The 25,575-nt window shown below is 47.9% G+C and overlaps 2 protein-coding genes and 1 pseudogene across 4 annotated transcripts in view; 1 reads left to right on the top strand and 2 right to left on the bottom strand.

The window, feature by feature from the left end:
• The first annotated feature begins 705 nt into the window (after positions 1-705).
• Positions 706-6,250, top strand: LOC146353335 (uncharacterized; annotated as a pseudogene).
• A 1,424-nt stretch (positions 6,251-7,674) lies between these two features.
• LOC146353334 (lysozyme C, milk isozyme-like) lies at positions 7,675-16,897 on the bottom strand. The gene is made up of 4 exons (XM_084836264.1): positions 16,516-16,897; positions 12,232-12,390; positions 9,883-9,961; positions 7,675-8,089 (listed from the first exon to the last, which is right to left on the bottom strand). Exons 1-4 carry the CDS (start codon positions 16,655-16,657, stop codon positions 8,023-8,025), a joined length of 447 nt encoding a protein of 148 aa, XP_084692390.1. The 5' UTR covers positions 16,658-16,897; the 3' UTR covers positions 7,675-8,022.
• An 8,057-nt stretch (positions 16,898-24,954) lies between these two features.
• LOC146353333 (lysozyme C, milk isozyme-like) overlaps positions 24,955-25,575 on the bottom strand; it is a 31,752-nt gene continuing 31,131 nt past the window's right edge. For 2 of the 3 annotated variants that reach the window (XM_084836256.1, XM_084836258.1), the window contains exon 6: positions 24,960-25,162. In XM_084836256.1, the coding sequence (XP_084692382.1) occupies positions 25,096-25,162 (67 nt within the window). In that variant the 3' untranslated portion in view covers positions 24,960-25,095. Of the gene's footprint in view, positions 25,163-25,575 lie in introns of all 3 variants that reach the window. The other variant, XM_084836257.1, reaches the window with a different exon arrangement.

Below are 25,575 nucleotides of genomic sequence, written 5' to 3'. Positions count from 1 at the left end.
ATTAGCTCAGGTGTGTTCCAGATTGATCTTGATTCATTTGGTTAGAGGAAGCGAAAAGCAGCTGAGGTTCCAAGACAAGGGCTCTTGTCCGTCTATCCATCTTCTCAGGTTGCTTGTTGCCTTGCTTGTTGCAGGGGGTGGGAGACTGAAGAGAGGAGATGATGTGTCAGTTGATACTTAGGTCCTCAGAGGTCCATTGCGACATCAGTGAAACAAGTTCCTCATTTAATGACACGTTGCTCAGACCCCATGTGATCATCGCTAGCTCTGGAGTTGGCTCACCCATCACAATCTCATAGAAGGCCATGTCTTGGTAGTTTTGAATGATCTGCTCACTTTTAAAGGTAGATTAGTGAATCCCAGAACTTTCCACAGCCAAGTGATACCTCATATACAATCCAGTTGCCTGGATAAGACAGTCGCTTCTGGAGCTAGGGATTGTGTGTTTGTCCCACCTGGGTTGCCTCCTTCACACCTATTGTGCAATTTTAACAGTGAAAGAATAATACAACTATCCAGTTCCAATTCTCTATGGAATTTTGCTAAATGCTGCCTTCTTTGTGATACCTGAGACTAAAAAAGTGGTACCTGACGTGATTTAAATCAGTAGATTTATATGTCCAATAGCAGTGTTTCAATGAACATGTGTGTCACAGTAGATGATGTTTTAGCCTTAACTCAGTTCAATCGTTAGTACTTCTCTAGATGGTGCGCTGTAAGATATTTTTGTCACTCACTCACACCTAGGCTATTTAGGAGTGAGTGACAGAACACAGGGCGGGGCACCATTACAAAATGGCTGCCATGGGAGGCAAGGCCAGTCACAAAATGGCTGCCATGGGGGGTGTGACCAATCACATTATGTACAACTCTTAGGACATGTTTCATTAGTAGCCCCAATTGTATAGGTTATCTTCTTGACAGTACCATGTAACCCCTTCTTAGGAAACAATTGAATTAATTATGAGAGTTATTATTCCAATGTTACATTTACCTAACACATTAAATAAAAGAGCAACAAAACCCAGATGAAACACAAACCCACATCATTCAGTTTTAAAGGCTGACACCTTACCCATTAGGGTACTGGACCATTTCTTACTTACATGCCAACTGGTTGTGACAGGTTTTGAGATTCACTGCATTACCTTTAGAAGTAGCAATATCATAGGGAAAACTACGGGACCAAGAAATGAACATGAGGCCTTGGTTGAGGTAATGATGTATGAGCTTATCCTATGGCTGGCAAGTAGCATGTATAATGGTAGGATTTGACCTACTAAATGCTTTTTTAAAAGGCAGAGTAGTAAAAAAAACATTTCTTGCAGGAACTCTTTGGCCTTGAAGTCCAACCACTGCCTCTTTCACCATACCCATTTAGCACAACCCGTGCTAGGGTGGCCACTTGTGCATTGCCAAAAAACAGAGGACATGCATCACCGGGAAAGAGGGCAGCAATCTGCATAAAATGTGTATATGTTACTTTATTTGTACAGATGCCAATTTAGAAATCATTAATATAATTTAAATATAAATACAGTAATCTCAGCATAGTGTAGAAGACTGTGGCCAGGTGACCAGTGTGCCTTGCTCAGCCTGCTGTCCAGGTGCTGGTGATGGGCAGCTTCAAGTTCCGGCTCTTCCTTCTGGGGGTCCTTTATCTTTATACCAAACATGGACTGGCCAACCCTTGAAATGGGGGATGCCTTAGAAATAGAGCAGAGTCCTCTGGCAGCCCTTCAACTTGAGGAATGTCCTCTGTAAAAGAGGACGCCTGCAATAGTTAGCCTTGCCTCTTCAGATATGAAGCAGTTTTCTACATTGCTCCTTTGGGAATGTAGAGAGTGCCTTTACATTGTCATTGAGCCACTGAAGCCTTCCCCTCACACTTAGAGTTCAGGAGCAGGGCTGTGCTCCAGGGCAGATGACAGAGCTCCCATGCAACACAAAGCACGACTCTCTATTTCCCTGGGCAGAACTTACTACCAGGTCATAGCCTGAAGGCACATGAGGCAGCCACCATGCTGAAGCTAAGCAGGCCTGGCTCTGGTCAGTGCTTGGAGGGCAGACCACCTGGGAACCACATGTAGCCACCTTGAGTTCCACAGTAGAAGAAAAGTGGGATATAAATGTAATGAATTAATAAATAAAATTATTCATAGACCTTAGGCCTAAGGGCAGGGGACTGTTGAAAATTTAAAATCTTACAGTTTATAGTGCTGTTGTTGTTCAGTCGTTAAGTCTTGTCCGACTCTTCGTGACCCCATGGACCATAGCACACCAGGCCTTCCTGTCCTGCGCTCTCTCCCGGAGTGTGCTCAAGTTCATATTCATTGCTTCGGTGATGCTGTCTAGCCATCTCATCCTCTGCCATTCCCTTCTCCTTTTGCCTTCAGGCTTTCCCAGCATCAGGGTCTTTTCCAGTGACTTTTCTCTTCGCATTAGGTGGCCAAAATATTGGAGCTTCAACTTCAGTATCTGTCCTTCCAATGAGCACTCAGGGTTGATTTCCTTTAGGATGGACTGATTTGACCTCCTTGCAGTCCAGGGGACTCGTAAGAGTCTTCTCCAGCACCACAGTTCAAAAGCATCGATTCTTCGGCGCTCAGCCTTCCTTATAGTCCAGCTCTCACAGCCATACGTTACTACTGGGAAAACCATAGCTTTGATTAGATGGACCTTTGTCGGCAAGGTGATGTCTCTGCTTCTTACTATGCTGTCTAGGTTTGCCATAGCTTTCCTCCCCAGGAGCAAGCATCTTTTAATTTCATGGCTGCAGTCACCATCTGTGGTGATCTTGGAGCCCAAGAAAATAAAATCTGTCACTGCTTCCATTTCTTCCCCTTCTATATGCCAGGAAGTGATGGGGCCAGATGCCATGATCTTCATTTTTTTAATGTTGAGTTTCAAACCAGCTTTTGTACTTTCCACTTTCACCCTCAGCAAGAGGCTCTTTAGATCTTCTTCGCTTTCTGCCATTAGGGTGGTATCGTCTGCGTATCTGAGGTTGTTGATAATTCTCCCAGCAATCTTAATTCCGACCTGTGATTCATCCAACCCAGCGTTTCTCATGATGTATTCTGCATATAAGTTAAATAAGCAGGGCGACAATAGGCAGCCTTGTCGTACTCCTTTCCTAATTTTGAACCAATTGGTTGTTCCATGTCCGGTTCTTACTGTTGCTTCTTGACCCTCGTACAGGTTTCTCAGGAGACAGGTAAGGTGGTCTCGTACTCCCATCTCTTTCAGAATTTGCCAGAGTTTGTTGTGATCCACACAATCAAAGGCTTTAGCGTAGTCAATGAAGCAGAAATAGTCATTTTATTCTAAACGTTATTTACTACAGGAGTACTAAATTGAATGTATTTTGTACTACAACATATCAGACTGTACCTGATCAGTTTCGTCACTGTTTAAAATTAATTAGAAATTCTATAAATAAGATAATACTGTTCTAGTCACATTTAGGTTTCCTCAGTGCAGAACCTCTCCCTACAGCCAACCTACCACTTGAAGTCTCCATCTGCTGCCTTGCTTCCATTCCACCAGGACTTGGTAGGGATGCCGGTTTCCTTGGGGTTGCATAGAGACTGTTTTGATTCCAAACATGCCGTCACTGGACTTTTAGGTAATGGGCTTGTGCCAAACACTTAATTCACATTCTATGCACTCTTGGACCGTTAAATAAAACTACTGCATTGAATTAAACCTCACATGCCTCTGAGTTCTGCTATAAGTTTGCAGTACATCGCTTGGCTTAATATGGAGGTGAAAACTGGTTAATAATAATTAACCTAGAGCCCATGAGGAACAGGTGTGAGGTTGGGCAGAGCGAAGAGGGAGATTTTTTCCTCCCCCTCTCTTCTTCCCCTACAGGTTCCTCACCCAGAAGACATGAGGCCCCCGAAAGTCCAGCACCACTTTCCCAGAACTTTAGGGACACAGCACTGGGATTCCTTAGAACCCCTTTACTTCATAGGCCCATGGAGTTGGAAAGTGAAGCGTTACACCTCCAACAGCCAGGTAGGCAACTTGCAGGGTAGGCAACTAAGTAACCTCCAGATATTTTGGTCTACAAGTCCCATAAGCCCTAACCAGCATGACCAGTGGTCAGGCATTCTGGGAGTTGTAGTCCAACACATTTGGCGAGCGCCAAGTTGCCTACCCCGGTCTGTTGTTTTTCAGGCTGCCTGACACAGTCTCTCCCAGCTCCTCCATTCATCCATCTCGCAAATACCTTGTTTTTATTATGTTTGTGGTCCATTTTCATGACTTTGATGCCTGATTTGCAGGCATGAGTTATCCCTCTCATAAAAGATGGTTCATTTGCATGCACTGATCTGCAAGTGAAGATGAAGTGTTGATACTATTTGAGCTGTTTGTCCTATTGTACTGTTTGTACTGTTTGAGTTGAGTAAATAGCCCCGGAACCCAGCACAACTGACCCTAAATCCAGCCCAACATATGGCTTATGTTTGTTACAATTTATGATCTTGACGTATCTTTGTAAACCACCCTAAAAACTATTGTTCAAAGGTGGTATCAAAATCTGCCAAATGAATAAATTACAGGGGCACTTTGATTACTTCAGGCCACTCACAGTGCTTCCAAGCAATCCTGCCATCGCCCTGCCTAATTCACGGAATTGTATGGGGTTCTAGACAATGTTGCCCTCCCCTTGTAACTCTCCCATGTTTTCCCACCACTTCTTCCGTCCTTTTTTCCTTCCACAGGAAATCCGTTAAGGAGGAAAAGATGGAGCATCTGCACAATGTCTTTTGATTGTCAGTCCTGAAGCATCACATCAACGGCCAGGTAGACCACGGCTCTCGAGTCGACGCGCGTTTTGTGCCCATCCAGGATGCCAGTGCCCATCCAGTGCCAACGCCTACATCTTGCAGATCCAGGGGCTGCGCACCGAGGGCAGCGCCGCCTACTTTTGCATGGCAGGGGCAGATTACTTCCACACTGCTGTCTCAGGGAGTGGAACGCAGCTCAGTGTCAGAGGAGGTGAGTGAGAATTTTTCGTAATGGATGTAAATAAACCGGCCTGATTTCAGACTAGCATCGTCATCCCCCTCGCCCCCCAGGAATCCACTGAGAGCTGCACTCCTGCCCCCGCCGCTGAATTTGCCACTGAAATTGCTGTGGTAGCACACACAGACCCCAATTTTGGTTGAAAGCAACATGTGCAGGGAGCGTCCATCTTCCTGAGAAGCAGAATCGCACACCCAGGAGATTTCTAGGAGCACGATTCTGCTCCAAGCAAACTTGCTGCTCTGTTGGCCGCACCGCGGTGGGAATTTCAGCAGTATCGGGGGCCACAAAGAAGGCCAGGCAACCAGATTCATGGCCCATGCCTGCTCTAGTCCTAGGCAAAAGAGCACAATATGCTCACCATTTCCACTGTGCTGCAAGTTGGTGTTTTGCAAATGGAGAGGGCAGGGTTCATTTGGCAGGTGCAAAATTCCAGAGGGGGATCGGATTTTAAGACAGGTGTGGAGTTTTTCTCCCACCAGTAAAGCCATGGAGGGGTTGAATGCCCCCTAGCAGAGGAAGCTCATTGATCTACACTGGATTTGTGGGAGTGATCCCTCCTCCACTTGCCCTGTGGTATCATCCCAACCTGATTTGGGAAGAGACGCTTCCTTGTTTCAGTGGTATCTCAGTGTGTGTGGCTTTAAGCCAATTCCCTATTTTTCTCCTGTTCTAACACCCGTGTTGGGTTAGTGCAGCACTCCACTCCACAGTTCTATGTCTGCGCACAGTACGCAACAGGCTGCATGTACACAACTGCCTGCAAGGATCTCTCCGTGCTTGCCTGTAGAACAGGCTGTTGGCGCTAGGCATGTGTAGGGGAGGGGCTGGTTCTCTTCAGGGATGGCAAGGCGCATGGATTCTGCTTCCCAGCCCCGGTTTCTCTTTCCCAGGACAATCAGTCAAGGCGCCATCATCGGCCACCCCCGTCTGACGTCCCCCAAGCACCAGACAGCCCCACGCCCTGTGCACAGCTGAGCGATTCTACCCAGGGATTCTGGAGGTCAAGTGGAGCGCGGCTGGGGATGACATAATCACGGGGGTGACACCCAGACAGGTGGTCTTGAACGTGGACAGCTCCTGCAGCACCAGCAGCATCCTGAGCGTCTCTCGCAGCCTCCTTCGCTCCAATGGTTCTGTCAAGCGCTCCATGCACCATGAATCCTCAGGGTCCATGGTGGAGTGGAGCCTGAATCAATGCCAGGGGGAGTAAAGGGTTCGAGAGCAGCACCTCCTTCTTGCCCCTCAGTCCCTTGTGGCTCTGTGCAGAGCACAACTCTCTCCGACTCTCCGGAAATGCTTGATGAAGTGGCCTCCCTGCCCTTGCTGTGTGTGTCTGACTTCCATGACGTGTTGGGTGGGCTGTTCTTCAGTGGTCTCCAGGCAAGCATGCACCACTTATTAAAAGCTAGCTCAAGGCCTGTCCCATTTGACAAGTGGGGGGACGACTCCCTCCTTTCTGCACCTTCTTTGCCCATTCACACTCCCAAATTTCTCCTCACCACTGTCCCAACGTTTGCTTCCGCCCCAACTCGTCTTTATAGGTTCCTGGCCCATCGCCACCGCTCTGGTCCAGCACTGATAGCCCCAGCAGCCAACAAGGGCACATGGCCTCCAAAGGACATAAGAAAAGCCCTGCTGGATCACACCAAGGACCCATCTGGTCAGCATTCTGTTCACGCAGTGGCCAAACAGCTGCCCCCGGGAAACCCGTGAAGGCAGCTGGGCTGATCCACATCGACACCATTTGCATCTGCTCCAGGAGCCTGTCTGTGGTAAAGCTAGTGGGTCTTAATTGCCCATTCAAGACCAGGCCGCCCCAGAATACTTTGCACCACAACAGGGAACAATATATTGTTGCCGGGAAAACCCATTCCCCCCAGCTACTCTAAGGATTGCAGCTCGGTTGAGGGAACAGGGAAGCTTGGGGGAGCTGGGGGGGGGAAAGTCAGATGAGGTCAGTGCCCCCACTAATCAAAAAGTGCTGCTGGTTCGTCCCTGTGAGCCCTGGCTCAGCTATACCACCAGGGGCAATAGCAGGAGAGGGCTATTGCCTTTGAACGCTGCTTGTGGACTTCTGTTCTAGGACCTATCCAGGTTGCCCTCAACTGTACGATTTTGGCTTTGGTCGGTTTTACCCCCGGCATGGGCTGCAACTTCTACCCCTGCCTATCTCCTCTGCTTCAGGACATCTGTACCCTTACAGTCTGCTTGGATCGGATGCTGCAAGAAGGACAACAACACTCCCCTAGTACCAGACAGATGCTGTCAAGGAGGAATGATAAGAAAGGACATGGGAAGCACTGGGGTTTGTTAACTTTTGAACTGCCCCTTGTAGCTGTGGGTAGAGCCACATCAATTAAGAGATGACCCTGAGGATTTCCATGTGGTGGGAACAGCTTCACCTGCTCTAACACCTGCATTAGAGAGCCAGTGTAGTGATGGGAGCGCTGGACCGGGACTTGGGAGATCCAGTTTCTAGTCCTCACTTGGCCCGGAAGCTCAGTGGGTGACTTGGACCAGTCATTGCCTCTTAGCCTAACCTACCTCGCAGGGTTGTTGTGAGTATAAAATGGAGAGGAGGGGGGTCATGTGAGCCATCTTGGGTTCCTTGAAAGAGCTAAAGAGGCAGGATATAAATGTATTTATTTATTCATACCAAGCTACCGTTAAGGGCACAGGAGCAAGCCATGTTGTTTTGAAGTTTGTTTTTTCCTATTCAGTTGGGAATCCTGCACCCATGGGTTTCCTATTCATCTGTGGAGCGTCCCACCACCTCCCACCATCCCAGTCGGCAATCTAGATAGAGGACCAGCGCGGACCACAGGGGAGGTAGAATAACGAAGCATCTTCTTTCACTCTGTGGAACTGAATGAACTGACGGAAGGAATCAATACAAGAAGGCTTTTTTAAAAAAAAATCCAGGAAATATCTTTGGTATTGCTGATATGAGAGTGGGCAGACAGACTATCACCAGTTACCTTTTCAAACCTTACACCCCCTCACCCACTCCCCCAAGTCTTGGTTTTCACAGTGCTTTTTCCACTCGTCCCTGCAGAAAGAAGATTGGGGAGAGAAAGAGGAAAAGAGTCACTAGAATTAATATCCTTCACAACAATTGTGCACACACAGCGACTGTATCATTTTCCTACAGTGTAGATCACTTCCACGACAAAGGCATTAGCCATAACTCAGCATGGAATTAGGCATGCTCCAACAACCCACTCAAATAAATGGGGCTAAAGATGCAAATCTACACAGGCATAGTTCCTAGGGAGTAAGTATCACTGGAATGGGACTTACTTCTGAGTAAACATGCATAGGACCAGGTTGCATGTACACCTGCTGAGCATGGCCTTTAGGGGCTTTCTGTAACCTGGATCTGAACTGCACCATTCATTCATAACTTGTATCTATATCCCCTGGTTCAATTGAGTTTTGCCCTTCTAAACCCGTGGCTTCAGTCTATTGCTCTGTGCATGAACAAAGGGCATTTCTACATGAGGCTTTTATCCCGCACCTTTACTGAGGTTTCTGCTTCCAGATTCTTTACAGGATTAAGAACATCTCCTTTACACATGCTTTTTTCTGGAGGGTTTCTTTCTCTGCTTTTCTCTATGTTTCATTATACAACCACTAGATGGTGCTGTAGTATAGCAGAATTGCAGATTTACATGAGACTCTCATTCCACCATTTCTAAATAATACCAGAATTTTCTCATTAGGAGAAAACCCATGATAATGGCTGCAAAGCACAGGAGAGGCCCTGGAGGATGACAACATTGTGTATTGGACCCGCAAACTACTGTGAATGACGAATCACGAGTGCACATTAAAAGCTTTGTGTAGAAAGGCTCAATGTTCCCAGAAGGCATGGGATGGTCAAGTGCAAATTAAAGGAAGGGTCTTGGATCTTTAAGAGTTCTTAAGAGGTGAGAGGTTTGGCAGGTGCTGCTTCTCTCTTGTCTCTGCATAACAATCAACTCCTGCCAAACTTCTTTGAGGCAACTATTCAGAATGGCCCCTGAGCCCTGTTCCCCTTTGCATCCAAACAGGCAGCCCTTTCCATTGACTACCATTTCGGGCTGCACATAGCTGTCCACAGCATTTAGATCAAGAGCGGGGAACCTTTTTCTTATGAGGTGCCACTAAGAGACCAATGGCAAAGATCAGCCTGGGCCCAGAGCCAAACGTGAGCACAGCCAGAGGCAACTGTCTTGAAAATACCCTTGGAGTTCCTTTGGGCCCTGGCTATTTACTATTTTATACATTTTTCTGCTTAATTCCTGATAAGCTACCGTCCTTTTTATGTATCATCATTTAATTTCTCTAAACACACATATATTTAAAAGAATGCATAATTTAATGCAGGCCTAGGCAAGCTGGTAGCCTCCAGATATTTTGGAGTACAACTTCCATAGGTTCCAGCCAGCATGGACAATGGCAATGGATTCTGGGAGTTGTAGTCCAAAACATCTGGAGGACAGCAGTTTCCTTCCCCTGATTTAATGCATAGGGAGACACCCAGTAAAGCTGGCCAGGATTATTCAGGTGCATAGATATATTTATGCATTAGTGCATGCACAATCTACATGTTAGATTTTAGTTCCCAAGAGGAGAGTTCTGTTTTCTTTTACCTTATGTTTTGCTCTAAACAACAGCAACAACACCCTAAAGTCACACAAGCAGACCTCTGCTGGTGCAACAGGACTTCCACGTCCTCTCCTCCCCACTGCAGCGCCCTCACCCACCCATGGCTCCAATCCGCTCTGGAGGGTTCCCCAACCCTCCAGAGATCCCAAGAGGTCACTCATCTGGAGGGGCTAATGTAAGATGTTCTCATACCAGGTCCCCATGCCTTGGGGATCTTTCACAATTCTCTTGGCACAACTAATATCATCTTCAATGTTGGAATTCAGTAAATCTAGAAAAGAGAAGGAGAAGGTGTTAACAGTGGGGGTGGCCATTGCTTAATCCAGGGCTGGGCAACTTGTCGCCCTCCAGATCTTTTGGTCTACAATTCCCATCATCCTGCACCACTGGCTATGCTGGCTAGGGCTGATGGGAGTTGTAGGCCAAAACGTCTCCCCCTCCTGCCCAGCGTAATATCACAAGCACTGGAGGCTGTGCTTTCAGTGGGGCTTGCTTTATTTATTTATTTATTTATTTATTTCATTTCTATACCGCCCAATAGCCGAAGCTCTCTTTAAATCTACTCTGGGTTTCAGCTAGAACCAGTCAGAGCTCTAAAGGAGCTCTCCAATGTGCTGAACCCCAAGTAGGTTCCCTAAAATAGGTGCAGCACTTTTGATAGCTCCTTTAGAGTTCTGACTGGTTCTGACTGAAACCCAGAATGGAATCACAGCCCTACCCAAATCGGAGCCACCAGCCCACACTGAACACAACACTTAGTTTTAGGACTAAGCAACAGACCAAACCCCAGAAGGGTTCCCACCTCTGAGCACCGGATACCTTCCTTTAAATCTCCCAAAGGAGTGGGAGAAAGAAAGGAGACATGGCTCCTCCACAGGGCTGTTGGAGAAATCCACAACGGATTCAAATGAGTTCAGATTTCTCTGTACCTGACCCGTGGATTCGGCAGCAGGCAGGCTTTGTCTGAGTCATGTGGATTCTGTGGACTTGCAGACCAGTTTTTCACTTTGGGAGGCAGGATTTGCACAAATCCACACTTGTGCTAATGCACATTCGTGTGAGTGTGAGGCATTAGCGCAAGTGGAACAGAATTTTCGTACATCCCTAAAACAAATTAGATTCCATCGATGTGCAGACAACGGAATGAAAGATGCGTGATAATCCGCAAAACATGGGCGTAGTGGATTCAACAAAATCCGCACGTCGCTACTCCTCCCACCTGTTCACTCCCCAGTCTTTGCCCATGCTCTTCCTCAGGGCCGGCCCTGCCTTGCAGCAGGGCGAAGCAGTTTGCTTCAGGTGGCACCGGGGAGAAGGCGGCAGTCAAAATCATGAACTGATGGTGTCTGAGTGGTGCAGCATTCAGCATTAAACCGTGGGCCTGGGGGGCGGTGTGCATGCTCTGCCTCCATTTGGATTCTGCTCCCAGGCAGGAAAATGTCTTGGGCTGCCACTTCTCTAGCAGCACACCTGGAGACACGCTTGTTCCAGGAGGGGCGGGATGGGGGGAAAGGCAATAGCAGCAGGGAATGAAACAGGCAAAGCAGAGCCCTGGCTGCCTTCTCTCACACATAGGAGCAACTCCTTCCGGATTTTGTTGCCCTGCAACTTCCATCAGCCCTAGCCAGCACAGCCAATACTGAGGGATGATGGGAGTTGTAGTCGAAAACATATGGAGGGCACCAGGCTGCCTACTCCTGTGCTATACCAATATTGGGTGTTGGGCAACAGCCAAGATTTTAGTAGCCAGCAAGTGGCGCTGTTGCACCATAGCGTCTTTCTCGGAATGGCAAAACTGCGGGGCGGGGGGGGGGGGATCACAGAACTGCAAACCTTAGCCTGTGTATGCAAACATTTAAGGAAAACAAGCAAAATACAGTTTGTCCAATAATGATGTAACGGTTTTAAAAAATGTCACAAACCAGGAAGTCGGGGTGTTGGAGGAGAGGGACCGTGAGCGCAAAAGCTCCATTCTTGCTCTGCCGTTATGTCCAAACCAGCAGCCAGTGGAAGGAAGGCTACAGCCTTATTAATTAATTACAGTCTTGTTTATTAATTATTGGAGCACTGAACACCGGTAAGACACTCCTAACAGAAACAAAGCAATGTCTTGTCTATATTCTTGAGCTGGATTATTATCTTTGGGTGTACTGCTTTTTTAAGAGCCAGTTTTGCTTGAGCTTGCTTCTGTATCTGGAATATAAGGAGAGGCCGACTGATGTTTCGCCTCCCAGCAATTTGTTTCGTTGCACAGAGTCTATGATGGGGAGTGGCACATCGTCCGCTAATTAAACAATCCATCATTAATAATAAAATACGTTTCTTAACCTAGGATGTGTAATGTTATTAAATTAAGGTAGGTATTAAGTTTAGTTTTGTTCTATTTTAATTTTAAAAAAAATCAAAGTTGCCAATTTTAATCATCACCAGTCTCAGAAAAGGCTAGTAGATCCCACCTTAGCAGGGTGATCCATCTTCTGGATCACTCCTGTCCCTTGTGGCGCAACACCCTCTAGTGGTGATCTGGGGAAAGGGACGGACCTGAACACAACACAGCGCAAAAGTTCTCTGACATGGTGCCTTCGTCTTTGCACCACCAGCCGTTGTTGATATGGAAGATGCCGTAGTCTTTGGTGCCATCCTTATGCCGATCCACAGCCTCTGTGTCGAAGCCGGTCTCAAAAAAGGCCATGCAGATCCCTGTAGAGAGGGGGATGGAAGAAATAGACGTGCCTCAGTGTCCCCAGTGCTCGGTCTAGAGCAGCTGCCAGTTCGTTGTTCCGGAAGGAAGGAGGAGAGCTGCGGCCCACATTATTATGGATAAATTGTATGTTTTGAGAGACCTTGAATATCGTTGTGGCCTTTCCAACTGTGAGGCCTTATTAAGACATTCTGCCTTTAGCCCTAGAATTTGGGGGGGGGGGGTCTCCATGACCATAGAAGGAGAAGCGAATGGTGGCTTACTGGATTTTTCTAGGAGTCGGCTTTGCTCCACGCAGGACTCCATGAATGGGTGCACCTTACCAGTATAAGTCATTTCACAGAACATACTTTGGGGGGGGGGAGTGAATGTCATCTGACTGGCAGGGGCTGCTCAACCAATAAGAGAGGCTCCCCCCCCCCCGCTTTCTCCTTCAATAAAATCTTGGGAGGTTTCCTCCTGTGTCTCAACAAAAATCACTCTCTTTCTCTCCCCGCCCCCAGCATTAATTACTTCCTTAAAGCAACAATCATTAAAGGAACACAGTGTCGACATAGCACTTCCCAGAAGGAAAAGATTGTAGCTTCGCAATAACAACTTCCTTACAGCACCAAACATTAAAGAAACGCAGCTGTAGATCCTTTCTCCTTCAATAAAATCCTGGGAGGTTTCTCCCCCCCTCCCACCGCCGCACATTAATTACTTCCTTACAGCAACAGTCATTAAAGAAACAGGGATGGGAAACAACCCTTGACCAGGGTCACTGTGAAAGGCACAGCCCTGGGCAGGACTAGCATACCCAATGTAAATGTGGGGGTTGGGGCACACAACAGCCATAGTGAGGAGAACCTGACTTAAGGGAAAGAAAGAATCAGTCTTCTTTGAGGCAGCTATTCAAAAGTCTCAGGAAATCTGTTTTTTCTGCAAAAAGCTCCGGGGTGGCTGAGGGATGGCCACGATGTCATGTGCCCCAAATTACTTCCAAATGCACCCAACTCACAAGAAATTACCCGTGGAGACCCCCCCCCAGCATTTCCCGACAACTGAGTGCCCTCCTCCAGATGTGCTGGACTACAGATCCCATCATCACCAGCCAGCATGGTGCCTGGGGATTATGGGAGTTATGGTCCCAGCACATCTGAAGTATGCCAAATTGGGGAAGGCTACCATAGAGCAAGCAATCCTCAGAACCACAGGCCGGACTTCCAGGGGCTAATAGAGCAGATAGAAATAGAAACCTCCCAAATGCCATATAATGTTGCACAACTGAAAACAAGTGAGTCCATAGAAGAAGGGTGCAGAACCTCAGGCCAGGGGGCCAAATCCGGCTCTCCATATGGCTATGCCACTTACCCTGGCCCAATCCTCTTTCTTCTGACCATTTGGGGGTTTCCTAGTTTCTGTGCATTTTTCTTAAAAGTTGAAATTCCTCTCCTAATGCCTCTCTTACTGCTAGTAAGATCTTTAAGCTACAATACGCTGGTATGTTTGATATTTTGGCCCCACCCCACTTAGCCTTCCGCACCACCCACCACTGGAAAGTGGTCCCCCAGAGCTCCTCCGAAATGGAATGCAGTCCTCGGGATGAAAGAGGTTGAACACCCCTGCCATGGAATAGAAGACATACCCAGTGTCCAGGAATCTCACAGATGCTATGTCCCCTCTCTAGAACAGGGGTCCCAAACCTTTTTGGACCTGTGGGTACCACCACAAAATGGCTCCCATGGAGGATGTGGCTAGTCACATAATGGCTGCTGTGGGGGCCTGGCTAGTCAAGGGTGGGGTGGGGGAGAGAAATAATGAGGCTAGAGGCTGGGAGGGAGGGGGAAATGGAAAGAGTTGCTTCCTGCTCCGCCCAATCCTCTTCCTCCCACACAGCCCTTTCCCCTTTGCTGTCTCTCTTCCTCTCCCCTCTGAGCCTCTCGCCTCACTATTTCTCTCCCCTCAACCCCTTTCCTCTCTATATCTCTCCCTCCCCTGTCCCTAGCCTTGCTCTTTCTCTCCCACTTACCCCCCTCTTTATCTTGCTGTTTCTGTCCTTCCCCATCCCTAGCCTTCTTTCTCTCCCTTCCTAGCCTCGGCCTTGTTCTTTCTCTCCCACTCACCCCTTTCCCTTGCTGTTTCTCCCCCCTCCTAGCCTCTAGACTCGCTCTGTCTCTCCCCTCTCCCCTTTTGCTTTGCTTTCCCTTCCTTCCCACTGAAAAGCTGATCAGCGGCAGGTTCAGGAACAGAAAGGAGAACCTGTGTCCTATTTTTTTCCATTTTTATTCAACTTTTTTTTGAAGGGGGCATGGGGTAGAGCACTTTGGGGGTGTCATTAGAGGTTCCCACAGGCGCTGCATTGAGGGCCCCTGCTCTAGAACCCCATGAGCCAGGTTTGAAGCAGTAACAGCAAACAAGCAGCAGCCTGCAGTTTGGTGCAGCCCAGTCCCCCTATTGATGGCCATAATAGGGGCTGCAGTCCAGCGTATCTGGAGAGCATCAAGGGTGGGAAAGGCTGCCTTAGATAGACCTGAAGCTGCCAGGAGGTGCCCTTGTAGGTTGGCGAGGGGTCAAGTACTAGGAAAAGCCTTTAGGAAACAGTTCCCTGCAGCCGTTGCTACTCTCAGCCTTTGTTTTCCTCCTCTGTCACCATTGCTCCAATCAGAACTAGAACACTGCCTGGCTGGTTTAAAATAATGAAAACAGAATCGTGGGGATGCGTTGCATGATGGGCAGTTCGATGTCCCGCAGTAAAACTGCCTTGGAGTGCAGAAGGAGCTGAGTTTTAATGCCTATGGCTTTGCTCTGGAAAAAGGGGCTCCAGCATTTTCCTTTTATCATGCACCCTTGAACCGTTTGAGTGTCTGCCCTGGGCTACGGATGGCGGTGAAATCACAGTGCTCTGTCTTAATACTCAAGGGAGCTTGTGAGATACAAACAAACAGAAAATGCTGAACGTGTGAGTGAAACTGGGGTGGGCAACTCCCATCAGCCCCAGCCAACATGGCCAATGGTGAAGGATGATGGGAGTTGCAGTCCAACAATGTCTGGAGGGCTACAAGTTGCCCACCCTTGCTCTAAGCTCTCCTTAGAATGGTTGCCACGACAGCTAAGGACCCCAGTGGCCAGAGCATCGCAGACTACTTCCCCACCGCTGGGTGGCACTGGTGTGCGTGTGCAGAGCCGTGTGTGTGTCTGTGTGTGTGTGTGTGTGTGTGTGTGTGAGAGAGAGAGCGAGAGAGAGAGAGAGAGAATGAGAGACTTGGGGCGGGCTGCAGACCCAACTGACTGGCTCATCCCAAGACAGTATTGGTGACTTAGGCGAAATATCCAAATGGTATCCCCATCCCAGTAAGTAACTGGGGGCACACTCCCCCAGGGAGTTCTCCTGCACAAAGCTCATTGAAAGGCTGCTCTGGCACTCCACCCGTTCATTTGAATGCATCTTGCATAGGGGATATCCCTGGCAGACACTAACCCATGCAGTGCCAGCTCCAGGTTTTGGAGGGCCCTTGGGCAAGGCACCCTCGATGGGTTCCCTCCCTCAGTGAGTATGTTCTCACTGCTGCCATTGCTCCTCCTCCCCCTCCTTGTCCTCCTCACTGATAGGAAAAGAGCCAATTGGCAAGAAGGCAGTGGCATCTGCACCTTCACCATTGTGTAGGCCAGAGTGAGAGCAAGGCAAACAAGCAGGTTGCAATGGTGGAGACAAGGAGCACATCTGGGGGCTCTTGTCAGCGGGCCCCTGCTGGATTGCGGGTCCTCAGCAGGTGCTCGACCACACTAACCCTTGACGCTGGCCCTGAACCCACGATCTGTCTGTCTCCCATCAGGACATTTGAAATCTGTCTCCAGAAACAGCCACCTCCCATCGCTTCATGGTAGTGCTGGCTCAGAACCAGGAAGGGAAGCAGCGGCATCAGTTCCGGGGAATCTTAGGATAATGGGATGTGCTGGGGGAGCATCCATAAGAGGGAAGCTGGAGCAAGTTCTAGGGCAAATAAACCGGCACCTTCTTGTGGGTGTAGAGACAAGGAAATGATGCTTAGGGAAGAGCAGGGCTGAGCCAGGGATATCCAAGCAGAGGCTGTTGTCCAACTTCCACTCTCAACATTTGGATTCAAACCAGGTTCTCCACTCACAGTTGGCCAGGCTGTAGCCCTCGTATCTATCCATCCCATTATCCTTCAGCACATGGGCCAACTCGCAGCGACCGTAGATCTTGGCTTGGATGGTGGCCACAAGGCAGGCAAGGAGGAAGGTCTGCGGGAAGAGACTCATCATCTCGGCCACTTGACATGTGATGGAAGAAGGAGATGACACCTAAATCAAAGCAAGTTGTGTGACTGCTGTGGCTACCTCCTGCAGGAAAGAAGCGGAGAGACAGGTTGGCTGGCTCAACCAAGGGCCAAGAGAGACACAACATTTTAAGTGCGATGGAGGTGGTTGGAAGCACCTTCTCTGCTCTCCCAAAGCAGTCCATTTAGGCTCTGGAAAAGCTTTTCAATTTGGTTCAATAGAGTCATTCTTGGCTGTAGAGTCATTCTTGGCTAGAACGTCACTGATACACTGCTCTCTCCACTCCTAACCTCAGTGGTGCAGGTAGGTAAATTTAGACTGTGGACCTAATGGTCTTACCGGGGGGACCTTTAGGCACCCCTGTGTGTTCCTTCAGTTGTGAGGCACACAACGAACATTTCTCTTCGCTCTCCCAACCACCATTCCATGCTTCACAACTGCTTCTATATTCTGGCTATATGAGAAGAACAACAATGAAAACTGTTGACCAACCCTGATGTTTTAAAAAAAAATACCAAGCATGTGCAGTTTTGCACTTTACACACTTAAATCATAGCACCGCCATGCCTACAAGAATAAAATCAAATTTGTTTCTGCTGCCCTGATGTTTTCATCACCTTCCACTTTCCAGCTGCACCTCCAGCCTACAGCTCCCATAATCCCTCGCTAATGGCTATACTACCTAGGGCTGATGAGAGTTGTAGGCCAAAACATCTGGAGGACCACAAGTTGCCCACCCCCACTCTAAGCTGTCACCTTGTTGTGGCAATAGCGTGGTTCTGATCTGGGGATACCAAAGTGCAAGCTGCTCTCCAACGTCACGACTCTGGACACAAAGAACGTTCTCCCTTGAGGAGCTACACTCACAATTGCCCGGGTTATAACTTTGGGAGCACAAGCTCCCAAAGGCTAGCAGGATAATATGAACGTGGGCAGGGGTGGTATTTGCAGACAAGAAGCAACCGGTGGGAGGAATAGAGCTTATCCCCTCCCCTGGGCATAGCTTTTCCCCTGCCGCTTTTCTCTCAGCCTGGTTCTTGAGCCAGAAAGAAGTGCAGCTGGGGAAAAAAGGGGTAGAGCTGGAGGGGAAAGGTAGCAGGTTTGAGGAGGGTGAAATGCCCCCACTCCCACCTGCAGCTTCTCACCTTTCAGAAACTTCTTGTGCAGATTGGGAGCCTTTCCTTGCCAATGTAACAAGTGTTTCTAGAATGAGACCATGTGGTGTTTGGGGCAGAGCCTTCTCAGTGGTGGTGCTGCAGTAGCAGAGCATCCTCCCCTAAGTAGGCGGACTCCATTAGGGCGGCAGAGAAAGGTAAGACAGAGGGCTAATTCGACAACTGGCATGCTGGTATATATGTGTGTAAGGCCTGAGGCTATGGATGTAGGACCTGCTGTGAGTACTGTGAGAATGAATGCTGCCCCCCTCTCTCTTCAGGCACTCGTTATTGCATCAAACACCGGGACTGGAACTTGGTACAGAAAAGGCAGCTGGCCAGGCCCCAGGCCAGAACCTGGGTGAAAAGTGTCTGTCATAAGTCCATGCAAAGCAGCAAACACTGAAAAGACAAGCAGTCTTAACGTGTATGAAATTATTTAATTTGCTGAATAATTTTAAGAATGCTACAAGGAAAAACATGCCAAGTGTCCACATGTTTGCTGCTCATTCCGGTGCAAATGTACTCTTTGGTCTGGGTCCTAGACTCTCAGTGTGATTTACAGCAGAGAAGTGGCAGGTGGGAAGGAGATGCTTAACCCTTCTGCCTCCCACTGTCTTCCCCCTGTGACCCTCTCTCCCCACCGGCTGAGTTTCTCCACTTTTCTCTTTTCCAGGGTTGCATTTGTGAGACAAGGGTGCAGGAGGAAACCAGAACGTAGGGAAAGGGCTAAGCACCCCCCTGACCACCACCTGTCTATGGCGAATCACAGCCTCCCTCTGCTGCTTTGCAGCTCTCAGATGGCAAGCTGGGTTCCCACACCCAGTCCCTACCGCCAGACATGTCATTTGGCCATGACAATTAGGTGGAATAATGCCTGTATTTTTCTCTCTTTACATCCCCACATGAAAAAAGAGCTAGCAAAGTTCTTTTTTCTTTTCTTTTCTTTTGTAACATGAAAGCAACTAACTCAGAGAAAGTGCCTGGGATATTCCAGCCGCAAACTACAGTGCCAGAGCTCACTGTGCTTCTATTCTATTTAATTTTGGTTTGAACATGTTGTTCAGACAGTCAGTTGCCTTGAGCATTCATTTTAATGGATATAAATATTTGTAATAGATGCATTAATAATAATAGGACTAATAATATTACTAATAAAGACATTAACAGGACCAATAATATTAATAATACATAAATCAAGTGTGGAATGAGGTCTGTGCTTCTAAGCCAGCCTGGTCTCTTCTCTTTTGACCAGTTCCCAGTTCTTTTGCCCAGAACTTTTTCACGATTGTTTCATATTTCAGTACAGGAGCTGCATGGCCGGCTCCAGAGGATGGTTAGGCTGGGCATCTGCTGGCGCTCCAATACCAGCAAAGGGCCCATTGCCCCAGTGGCACCACCACTGAAGATGCCTTGCCAGAGGCTCCCCCCACCCCACCACATCCTGGAACTCGCGCTACGAAGTGGAAGAGGAAGGGACGTCACAGGGGGCAAAATATGCAACGAGGCTTGAACTCCCAGTCTTGGTTATTTTCAAGATTAAATTGCCCCCCCCCCCGACAGTAGGTTGGGTCCAGATTTAAGAATGTAAGAACATTAGGAGAGCCCTGCTGGATCAGACCATGGGTCCATCTAGTCCAGCATTCTGTTCACACAGCAGCCAACCAGCTGTCGACTGGCCAACCAGCAGGACATGAGTGCAAGAGCACCCTCCTGCCCATGTGCCCCATTTACACTGGATCAACAGCACTTACAGAAGCAGAGGCGGCTCCATATTGGGGGCAAGTGGGGCAATGACCCCGCCACCTGTCCCCAACCCACTTGTGGCGGAGAGATCCCCGCACAACCAGGTACACCTGCAGCTGCCAAGTGCCACACATGATCTCCATCTGTCCTCCTCTGGCTACATCTTGCCCTGTCTTCCGCCCTACCAGCCTCAGTGGGCACCAGCCGCTGCTGTGCGGAAGAGGACTTCCTGCCCCCTCCTTCCCACGGCAGCCCCTCCAGCCACCCGAAAATGCTACACAGGTAGTCAAGAGACCCTGCTGAATGGGGTGAACCATGGTGTGGGTGGGAGGGGGATACCCCCAAATTGGACAGAGCGGCCTTCTGTAAGCAGGCCCCTTCCTCTTCCGGAAGGCAGATCCTGGATCCAACCCAGTGAATTTCAAGAGCATTTGTTGATACTGTTTTCTTCAGACTGGTAGAATCACAACGGACTCTTTCCCTTAAAGAAGGCAGCACAGGAGCCACGGGGCGCTTACTGTTGCGCCTCAGGAGTCCCGATCACCCCACTGAGCTCACCGTCTGTAAGATGAGGACGAGATCCTGCCAGGCTGGTCAGAGCAGCAGGTCACAAGGGAAAGCAGCGCTGGAGAGCGCCGGGCCTTGGGTAATCCTGCACAGAGCCTGCTGCCGGGGGGTTCCAGGCCCCGCTCTTCTGTGGAGCGTCCGTGAAATTCTAGAACCTGCAGCCAACTCTCTGTGAGATCATTTCACCAACAGATGCAGCTGAGGCCAGCAGCAAAATGAAGTGTTAGATGGAGGCGATAACATTCTGGATGGAACAGCTTTGCACTGCCAGTGAGGAATGCTCTTTGTGCAATGCTCCCCGGTGTTTCTGGAGATGACAAGCCAAACCTTGAGAACTAGGAACCCTATTGTCCTATATGGAAAGTGCCCTACAGATCCCAAAGTAGCAAAGCAAGGAGAAAACTTTAGCATATCCTGTTTGTTGATGTGGTTTAAAAAAAAAAAAAACACGCACACACAATGAGGGCAATTTTTAGACCAGGGGGCAATCCAAAATAAGCAGTATTCCTTACTGGCAGTGCAAAGTTGTATCATCCAGAAGGTTGAGCTTTTCTATACAAGGCATTTATTGTGCGCTCGTGATTCCTTACTCACGGTTGTTTACAGGTTCTTTAGATGACGTTGGGATCTCCATTTTTGCTTCTGTTTTTTAAGAGTACCTTCCCAGTTTTTTTTAGAGCAGAGAAGATGAGGTAATATTTTTGAAAGTGAAAGCAAAGGTATTTTCCTACTTGTGCAATTGCGATATTCCACTATAGTACACCGCCACCTAGAGGTTATATAGAAGAAAAGCAGGAAAGGAAGGAAAAGCTTTTCATGCAGTGCTCAGCTTTCAGTGCTGTGACAAAACCGAAAGTAGATACAGAGTTTAACAGCCTTGTGAAGAAAAGCTCTTTATCATGCAGAGCACAGCAGACAAAGCCCAGGCTGAGGACCACAGTGTGGCAGACAAGCCGTGGGCCAAGCCCCGGAGCACAGCAGACAAGCCCAGAGTGCTGCAGAGAAGCACCAGAGACAGCCCCAGAGAACTGTGGACATGGCCCAGAGAGGGACTAACATCATGGTGGAAAAGCCCCAGAGAGAGGCCAAGAACCCCGTGGAAATGCCCCAGAGACAAGATCATCACGGAAAAGCCCCAGAGAAAGGCCAAGAACGCTGTGGAAGAGCTCCAAGCAGGTTTCTCTCTTACTTTGATTTCCTGTTGATGACTAGTCTGAAGGCACTTAAACCCTTCTTGTTGGGTACCTATAGACTACATCCACCTTCCTGTACCCTGGGTCTATGAGTGGGTGAGGATCAATATTCCCCTCACGCCAGTTGGAACCAGGGTGACATGCCTACCTCTTTGTGCCCTGTCCAGGGTCAGTCACAGATGGAAATGCAGGATCTTCTTCAAATCTGGGCAGTTGTCAAGAATTGAAGTTTGTGTTTGCAGTACATGCACTTAGACCCTGGTTGTGCAGCTTAGCACGTTCAAAGAAATCCAAGGGGCTCGTTTCCAAGTTCCTTCCAACACAAAGCTCTGCTTTGACAAAAGGAAGTAACTTGCAGGTCCTTCTGCCTGTTCACTGGCCATGATTGAAAAAATTATTTTACCGCAGATGTTACTTATGGGCTTGACCGGCTTTTGGAAGCTTGAGTAGATTGTAAGGGTCAAAGTAGACGTGACATCAGAGATGTGTGAATACTTATTCTGCTGCCTCTTGTTGTTATGAAATGCAGCTGTTGGATTATTTGGATCAGGACCATAATGTGAGAGAGAGGGGAGTTTTAACCATTTCCCTATGCCAGTTCCCTAATGGAAATCACTCACACACACACACACACACACACACACGCACGAGCTGCTGTTAGCCACAAAGGGGAAAATAGACAGGCACCTATCTTGTGCCCATATATTGTGCTTCTCCACACCAGACTTTTTATCCCACAACTTACTGGGGCTTCTGATTCTGGATTCCTTGCAGGATTAAGTTCAGCTCTTTACACGGGCTGACACAGGCATTTTTTCTGGGACTTCCTTTGTCTGCAAGTTCTACATGTTTCATTATACAGCCACTAGATGGTGCTGTGTTATAGCAGAACTGTGCAATTTAACACGGCCATTAAAGTGGAATGATATTTATTATTGCGTTATCCCCGATCTTTTTAAAACTGAGATAAAGGTCAGAAAACGCAGGAGATGCCCTGGAGGTTGATGACGTCATGTAAAGGGCCCGCAAACTTCCATGAGTGACCAATCACGAGCATGCAATAAAAGCCTCAGGTAGAAACGCTCATTTATCTTTATCCATGGCTAACAGCTGTGTTACATTAAAGGGTAAATGCATTAAAATTCCTCTACTCCCACCAAGCCTCAGTTCAAATCTGTGGGTACTTTTAGCCAAGGAAAAAGATTGGAAGATTCTTTCATGCATCTCTGATGTCACATCTAGTTTGGTCCTTTGGTTCCATAACCGTAGCCATTTCTGATAATCAGGCCCTGTTTTCCTAACTTCAAGCAGTTGCTTCTTGGCTGGCACTGAGAACATTTTCGACCACGCTTTCCTCATTTCACCTTGGTATGTGCTGCTCACCTCCCCAGTGCACACTTGGCAAAAAAAAAAGAGGAGGGGGTTGAAGCAGCATTGGCCTTCAGTATCCTTGAATTCCCTGTATGCTGTTCACTTCTGAGATGTTTCTGGACTGCCTTTACTCCTCATTGCAAAATGCGAAGTCAAAGCAGCACTGGGTATTCTGTCAATGCGTTAAATGGGTTTGACACGTCGATGACTTGGCTGCCTCCTCACAAGTCTCTCTGTAAAGAAGTCAGAGGTCTCCCTTCCCCCCGCAGCTGGGTTCCGCAGCAAAAACTCGGTATCGTCACCTGCCAACACCAGCACCGCCGTGAAATGCCAAGGCCGCTGCTGCTGTACGTTTTCTAAACTTCAGACAACGCTTTGGCCACCATTTCAGTAATAATAATTTCTCACTGTTTTTGTAATGAAGGCAGCAAATGAATGTTAAAATTCCAGTCGCTGGGCTTAAATTGTGTGCTTACATTTCCAAAGTTAAAGTCCACGATTAAAGTTGCGTTTTATGTTTTTAAAAGCACCCCTATCTATCATAATAAAAGAGGATGTCTGTCTGTCCATCCATCTATTCATCTGTGCCATAGCACCAAGACCACGAAGCCTAGGCATCTGAAACTTGGCATGCATACTAAGGGAACCTTAGGGGTGTGCACCTCGGGGTTATTTGGTTTTTAAAATGCATTAATTTTAATTAATGTTAATGTGTCCATGTGGTTGAAGAACCATGTTCAGCAACTAGGGGCAGACCTCCCAAATCAGCACATAGCTTTGCAGTTAATATTTTGAAACCATGAGAGAGTAGTAGGCTGAGGGACAGAGTTATATGCTTGCCCGGTGTACCATGGCAGGGGCCGTGCTTAGGGGTGCCAGTGAGCATGGCTTCACTCACACGGGGCAGGCACAATGTGTCCAGCTCTGACAGCAGCGTATATTTGCTTGAAAGCTTTGCTGTATCAAACTAAAGGCTATTTAAAACTCCTGTGAAGCCAGGTCCAGCAAGTATCAAACTAAAGGCTATTTAAAACTCCTGTGCAGCCAGGTCCAGGAAGTATCAAACTAAAGGCTATTTAAAACTCCTGTGAAGCCAGGTCCAGGAAGTTCATGCCATCAGCTCCTGAAGAGGCAGGCGGCTACAAAGAAGGGGGCCTTTTCTGCAGTGGCACCCCGGTTGTGGAATGAGCTTCCTAGAGAGGCTCACCTGGTGCCCACGTTGTGCTCTTTCCAGTGCTAGGTAAAGACCTTTTTATTTTCCCAAGCATTTTAGTCTTTTAACTGTTGTTTTAAATCTCTTACTGTATTTTAAATCCCTGCATTGCTGCTAGGTTTTATTTTCGTTTGTACTTTTATACTGTAGTTTTAAACTTTTAAAAAATTATTCCATTTTATGATATATTTTGTGGTTTTGATTGTTGTGAACCGCCCAGAGATCTTCGGTTATTGGGCCGTACAGAAATATAATCAATCAATCAATCAGAGATCTTCAGTCGGCCTGAGAGAACTATATTCTGGTATTTGTTTGGGGTTTGGGGAGTAACATTTCTTTGCTTGTTTCAGTATTTAAAAATTTTAACCGCCCTGGGTGCATTGGCAGAAAGGCAGCATAGAACTGTATAAAATAAATAAATAAACAAACAAACAAACAAATACTTCTCAAAGCGCTGTTTCTCCTTGTGTATTTGAGCCATCTTGCTATAGCACAGCACCACCTAGAGGTTATTTAGTGGAAAAGCAGGAAAGGAAACGCTTTTTGTGTAGAGCTCGGATCTCAATTCTGCGACAAAACCAAAAGTGGATACAATTAACAGCCTTGTATAGAAAAGCTCAATGTCTAGCTTGCCCCTCACCCCTGCCATTCACTCGGTCTGCTTTGTCATAAAACATAGGCTAATGAAGGATGGAAAAATCAAGCCAAGTACATACGTACATGTGTGTGTGAACACGTCCGACACATCCCAGAGCTCAGCACATCACCCGGCTGACTCCAGTGCCTTCTTCCTAGGTCAGCCTTCCCTAGCTTGGTGCTCTCCAGGTGTGATGGTCTACAAATCCCATCATCTCCAGATCTGTGGTCATTGGCTGTTGTGGATAGGGATGACAGGAGTTGCAGTTCAGCATATCTAGATGGGGCCAAGTTGAGGAAGGCCGTCATAGACAGTCAGCTCCTCTTTCCGTTTTCCCCACCCCTGCCCCTGCCTTGATGCCTCTCCTATCCCCATCAGAGGCCTAACAAAGCACAAAAAAGGACTTCTCTAGAAAAGGGGTTTATTTCTTTCATTAACGTTATGGCTTCAATCAGATTGCGCTTTGGCATCACATCTGAAGACAGCAGGCAGGTACAGAAACTGGCCAGCAGGAGGTAAATTCCATTGCTGGGGCTATTGACTCACAGATTGCAAGCCACAACCCAGTAACTCAGATCTCTGCCACGGCAATGGTCTCTCCAACCATTCCTAAGGGGAAAGAGAAAGAAATACACAGAGCGCATCCATGAGGAGCTTTCTAAAAATGCTAGCTAAGGGCAAAAGTAGGAACTAGAAGACAAACAGTGTCTTTGGTCCAGGTTTCTTTTCTTCCCTCTTCCTGATATTGTAGCACAGTGACAGAACACACGCTTTGCCTGCAGAAAGGCCCAGGTTCAATTCCCAGCATTTCCAGGTAGGCCCAGGAAAAAAGCCCTCTCTGCAAACCTGGAGAGCCACTGCAAGTCAGTGCAAACAATACCGACCTAAGTGGATCAATGGTCTAACTCAGTAAAAGGCAGCTTCGTATATGGCTAAATTGTCATATAATGCAGTGTGGGACGCCTCATGTCCTTGACTGATGGTGGTGGAGAAATGCATAGTGAGATGACGTCGCGTAACAC

Source organism: Heloderma suspectum, chromosome 2 (assembly GCF_057233095.1).
Source record: "Heloderma suspectum isolate Gila_16-S chromosome 2, 16-S_ref, whole genome shotgun sequence".
Classification (NCBI taxonomy): domain Eukaryota; kingdom Metazoa; phylum Chordata; class Lepidosauria; order Squamata; family Helodermatidae; genus Heloderma; species Heloderma suspectum.
The sequence above is the reverse complement of the archived record's forward strand: the minus strand, read 5'-3'. Positions and strand labels throughout refer to the sequence as shown.

Coding starts and splice junctions, on each gene's coding strand:
- LOC146353334 (XM_084836264.1), bottom strand. CDS start 16,657: ATGATGAGTCTCTTCCCGCAGACCTTCCTCCTTGCCTGCCTTGTGGCC. Junction 12,391..16,515: donor GGGCTACAGCCTGGCCAACT/GTGAGTGGAGAA, acceptor CCCTCTCTACAG/GGATCTGCATGGCCTTTTTT. Junction 8,090..9,882: donor CCCCAAGGCATGGGGACCTG/GTATGAGAACAT, acceptor TTCTTTCTGCAG/GGACGAGTGGAAAAAGCACT.